Genomic DNA, 5,604 nt, shown 5'->3' on the forward strand with positions numbered 1-5,604 from the left:
GGGGGGGCGGCGCAGGGATGAGTTTGCTTTTACTTATTTCTGCATTGGGGAACGCTCATATTTCTCTAGCCGGGCAATATATTTGCTTGTTTCCAGAAACATATTCTTTCCTTATCCCTAATTCAGCAACAGAAAGTCTATATTTCTCTGTCTCTAAACTGTTGCATTTTGGTGATTCTTCCTCAGGAAAATCCCAGTAGAAGACAAATCTGAAGTGCAAGCAACAGAAACTAAGACACCTCCAGCAGAAGTCAAGACGGTCCCTAATGAAGCCACACAAACAAATGAAAATGAGAGCAAAGCATGATCAGCGACAGATGAAAACAAATGACAGAACAACTTCACCCAAGCATTTAAAACACAAAACACATCTCATTCCTCTAGTGTCTGTTGCCTTTTTTTAAAAAACAAACAAAACAGAAAATGCATAAATGGGGGGAGGGGGGGAATCTCTCTTTTTCTTTTCTTTTTCTTTTTTTTTTTTTAAAAAAGATTTCTAGAAAGGTTCTATTTGTTGTGCACTTGCTTTTAAAAAGTTAATACATTTTAAAAACAGGGTTAAACCCGTAACCAAATCAGGGCTTAGGTGACCCTGTGTATATTCAAAGCAGCAAAATTGCAAATACCATTTGCAGCGTGGTTGGGAAGCTCAAAATCAACTACTCCTAGACAAAAAAAAAAAAAGAAAAAAGACAAAAAAAAAGACCCTGTTGTTTCCTTGGTTAGTATAGCAGATACAACCACTGTACTACTTGGTACAGCTGGTACTTAATGAACAAAGTCCACAATTTATTTTTATACTTTTCAGTCGAATTTGAAATATGTAAAGCCTCATAAATAAGTTATAATTTCTGTTCACCTTGTATTTGTTCAGTATGCAAAGTGTCTTGAGCTCTTTGTGACTGAATTCTGTTCTCCACGTTAGACATTTATTTGGGTTTTATTATTACCTATTTTAGGAAGAATGCCAAAATTGCAGCTCCGGGGATATATTTCAATTTGCAGTATTCAGACTCTACATTTCTTTAAATTTTATGTTAATTTTTGCCAACTTTTGTTCTTTCCAGTGTTTACAATTGACAAATATTTTTTTTAACTTTTGTCATGTTAAAATTTATGTGTAAAATAGCTGCCTCTTTTTTTTTTTTTTTAAGTCAATCCAGTCTATAGATACTAGGTTAGCAGCATGCTTGCTTTGCAAAGGGAGACATTTTAAAACATGGATGTTTACAGTAGTTGTTTCCCCTTTATCTTTTCTTAATTATTATTATTATTGTTATTATTATTATTATTATTTCTTACTGGAGTAAGAAGAAAAGTAATGCTGGGGTTTGGTTTGGGGTTTTGTGGGTGGGGGGGGGGTATTCAAACCACTCGTCACCAATCAAGGTCTTTATCCAGCAATCCACATCAACACACGCTTAACTTGGAACGAGAGAGTTGCTGGTGAGAGTCCTTCTATGCTTAAATTTAGTAAGAGTTTAAGTCCCTTGCTGGACCTGGGCCTGACTGCATAAAAGAAATATCATCTCTGCTATTTTAGGACATTCTCCCCTTTCCTTCATGGAACCCTCCCGGAGCTTTGAGAAGCAGAAGGGAGATTGTACAGTTAGGGCTGGTCTGGCCTCATCTCAGATGTTTGACTATATCAATTCCTCCTTGGTATGTCAGTAAATACCATTTCCTTTGACCCTAGAAATCTGATTTAAAAGCAAAGACTTTTTGCACAAGGGTGCTTGGCAGCATGCAAGACCCTTCCCGCAAAGCCGGCTCCATCGGCAGTTGGACTAGATGATCGTTGTGGGTCCCTTCCAACTGAACTATTCCGTTCTATCACATCGTGTGTATTGAGTCATCCACGTATGCTCCGCAGAATCAAAACCGTGAAATCAAGAGCAAGTGCTTGGCAATCAATGCCAGGACTCCCACTGATTTCACTTGTCTTGGCATTGTGTCTTTACCAGTTGGAAAAGGGGGCTGATGTAGTATGTGCGTTGTCATTACGGAGAGGGGAGGTTATCTTTGGGAGTCATGGAGTAGCACCCAGATTTTGGGGTGAAAAGAAAGGAGGCTTGAGCAGAAGGAAGGCAGAGGTATATAGGGGAAGACCAGCCCATTGTATAGAGATGTTCCTTCTGTTGGGGTTTTGGGGTTTTTTTTTTCTCTTTTTTTTTCTTCCATTTTCTTTTTTATTCTACTTTAGATCTGCAAGCTTGTGCACTGTGGGTGCGTGACTATTTTAGTGTGAAATGTGTTTTTTGTCATAGTATTGAAATAATAAAAGCTTCAACATAGTTTGGATGTGGAAGGTGTAGCGATAGTTCAGATTTGAAAAAAAAAATATTCAGGAAAAATAAAAGAGAACTACTCTTAAAAGGAACAGAAACCTTTAAATGAAAAATCAAACCGAGCTGACTATGGCATCCGTTCCATTGCGCTAAGGTGAGGAACAGAAGGATGATGGGGGTTGGGTAGACTGCAGTTTGGCTCAGGTCAATTGAGCCACTTTTGTCGGTGTATTCTTCTAAGTACGCAGTCTTTTACAGTGGCATCACATAATTTCAAACAGTGAAAAATACTGGTCTTGTCATTTGCTAAGTGTGGGGGGGTTTGCATTTTTTCCTTAGCTCCTGGGATGCAAATGGAGGATGACTGGATAGGTAGGCGTAGACAGACGTGCGATACCCATCCTGAGCAGGCTATCAGGGCAGGATGGGTCCTCGCTTCAAAGCCTTGTGTCAAATTCGGCCCCTGCATGACCCGTCACAGCAGTGTCGGTATAACTATGGGGAAGTTTGGCCCACTGTCCCTAGGATTTTTTTTTTCTAAGGAATCAATCCATATAAATGCAGCACAAAAAGCTAGCGTGGTCTGTCTATGGTTGGGGAGAGTCCTTGGGGAAGCAGAGGACTGGTGGGCAGGCAGCGTGTACCTCCATTCCTGTGGATAACCACAATTTGTTTCTCATTTCTGCAAAGTTTTTGACTGCTTTTGTCATCTGTATGTTACAACTCGCTGAGAGCTGAGCAGCCAATCGGCAATAAATGCTGTAAATGCTAATAACCAGAAACATGTCCAGTGACACTAGCCAGCGCTGTTGGGTGAAAATTGGAGTAGCTATCACCTGGATTGGCATTTCTGTCCTAAGACGTAACCAGCTCAAAGCTCGATCCAACACCCAGCTGCATCATTAGAAAATACCCTGCTGACTGCAGTGGGTTTGTGTCGAGATCGACGGAGCAGGCACCCTTCCAAGGCAGAAGTGAACCCCGATTGCCTGAACACTAGGAGTGTCCATCCAACTCCTTTTTGATGCCCTCGTGACACCTCCCAATACTTGTAGATTAATTCTGGAGAGTTGTTTTACACTCGCCCTCAATGGAGAATGATTTCTTTTCGTTTAGAAGTTCCCCATTTCCAGGATAGCTTAGGCTTCGTTGCTTTTATTTCAGCCTTTAAAGAGGGACCAACCTGATGCTGTTTACGCCGTATATGTTTATATATGTATCCATGCCATACATATATATCTATATGGCAATGCAGACCGAGCAGCTTCTAGTCGTGGAGTGATTACATTTCATGCTGCACCATACGTAAAGATGATAAGATAATAGTGCATCCAGTTGTTCAGCTTTTAGAGTGGAGTTTTATTTTCACACTTTTCTATGGAGCCTTCAAACCCCAGATTTTCACACTAGGCTGTTTTGATAGTTGTTCTCAGACCCTCCATTGACATCCTTACCCAGCATTCCCTACTTTTGGGGGCCTTCTATCTTGTTAAAAAAAACAGAAAAACAAAAAATCTTTTTACCAAGTGAAACATCGATTCCACCTTTATTCCCATTCTCACTGGTGTAAATACTGATACTAACTGAGGATTTTGACTTTGCATTCTGTCAGAATACTGTGTTCAAATAAAAATTACAAAAAAAAGCTCATGCGTACAATCTGCCCTTCTTTCGATGCTCTGCTGGGTCCTGTGTACAGACATGTGTGCCCAGGGCTGCGTTTGCACGGGAGCTTAGTGCGGAGTGAGCGGTCCCATTGCGATGTGCCCGCAGCAGGAGCTGAGCATCTGTCTGAGGCTCCGGGCTGCAGACGAGCAGTGGCAGTGGGCTACTGTAGCACCTTTCCAAACTTCGGATGTGCAGAAGGAACACCTGCCAGCACGTGATTCCGCTGACGGGCTCCCCCAAAGTGCTGAGCGTCCCAAAGACGAGGTTTTTTAAAGGTGGTTTCTTTGTCCCGCTGTAGATAATTCCCTTGAGATAAGTAACACCCAAATGCAGTTTTACGTCCACTGTGGATCGGGGGCAGCTGGATTTCCCAGGAAAAGGTGCTCCCCTGTTCAATCGCTGGGGGGAGGGGTGATAACAGTGGCATTATTAGCTTCATCCCGCCCACAGTGGCTCAGGTCCTGCAGGCTTCTCTTCGTGTTTCTCTGGCTCGCTGGTGCAGCTTATAGTCACCTCGCTGCTGGGGGCACTGGCACATCAGAGACCCTACAGCAAGCAGGACAGCACCCTGTCGGCTGGCTGCGCTGTAAGTTAGTTTACAGGAACATGCGAACAGCGCTGGGAGGGAGCAGCGGCTTTCCATGCACAGCTAGCAAACTCTGCTCTTTCTTCTGTAGCTCTCCTGCAGAGCCTGATGAACAGGAGAAATAAACAACAGATCTAATGGCAGAATGAAATGCAACTTCTTGGACAGAGAGAGAAGGGGAAGCTGAATGGGAGGAGCAGAAGTAAAGCCCATTTTGATGCGGGTGACTAGGAGTAAAGGCAGGATCTGCCTATAGAGATGCTGCATCTTTAAGCTGAAAGGCTTCGCTCTCCAGGCCACCTCCAGTGGGGTATCCCAGAGACAAGGGGGGAGAGCGCAAAGCCGGCAGCCGAGAGCGCACAAGAGGCCGAACTGCAGCAGCCAGTCCACCTGATGTGAGAGGAGAGGCTGCAGGAATAGCGCTTGCTCTGTTTTCCACCCATCTGGATGGAGTTTATCTGCGCAGATTCGCAGCCATTGGAGAGAACCTTTCTGACTCCCCCTCCCTTGTCTCCATCAGCCTCTCCCTGTGCTGTCGCGGGAGAGGCAGGAACCGAGTCGGTCTCTCTCCATCACTGCATAGGGCTGGATGCTGCTGCTTGCACACAGCACCCATGGGGCAAGAGACAGCGGTAAGCGAGAAAGACTGCTCCACCTCCACTTGCTGCAAATCTGCAACTCCAAACCAGTCTTTTAATGAACCAACAAGCCGAGCTCTTTGTACCGTGTATGGTTTGCTTGTAACGTTTTTTATGCTCTTAGACCTCAAGTGTGGCTTTATTCCCTAGATCTGCTAGGGTAACAAATAAAAGCTAGACTGCGAAGCATTCCAGTGACCTAGCTATTGCCTCAAGAGTATTTTTAATTGGGCTCCATGGACACTGGATTTGAAACAGCTTCATTAGAGGAAAAAAACCCACCTTTGGGATGGAGGCTTACATGAGCAAGAGCAGAGCTGTCTTAAAGGGAAAGAAGAGAGGAAGCTATTTTGTTTTGGCGCATGAGGGAAGGGGAAAGGGATCTTCTGGCAGTTCCTGCAGCAAAGGGACTGGAAGGGGGGGG

General features: G+C 43.9%; 2 protein-coding genes across 2 annotated transcripts in view; both read left to right on the forward strand.

Moving 5' to 3' along the window:
- Positions 1-350, forward strand: part of NCAM1 (neural cell adhesion molecule 1) — a 70,236-nt gene extending 69,886 nt beyond the window's left edge. Inside the window, exon 19 of the mRNA XM_009882477.1 lies at positions 187-350. Within this exon, the coding sequence (XP_009880779.1) occupies positions 187-307 (121 nt within the window). The 3' untranslated portion in view covers positions 308-350. The remainder of the gene's footprint in view (positions 1-186) is intronic.
- Positions 351-1,744: 1,394 nt separating this feature from the next.
- The window catches only part of TTC12 (tetratricopeptide repeat domain 12), a 24,964-nt gene continuing 21,104 nt past the window's right edge, over positions 1,745-5,604 (forward strand). The window contains exon 1 of the mRNA XM_009882478.1: positions 1,745-1,781. Within this exon, the coding sequence (XP_009880780.1) occupies positions 1,745-1,781 (37 nt within the window). The remainder of the gene's footprint in view (positions 1,782-5,604) is intronic.

Source organism: Charadrius vociferus, unplaced genomic scaffold (genome assembly GCF_000708025.1).
Source record: "Charadrius vociferus isolate BGI_N301 unplaced genomic scaffold, ASM70802v2 scaffold1413, whole genome shotgun sequence".
Classification (NCBI taxonomy): domain Eukaryota; kingdom Metazoa; phylum Chordata; class Aves; order Charadriiformes; family Charadriidae; genus Charadrius; species Charadrius vociferus.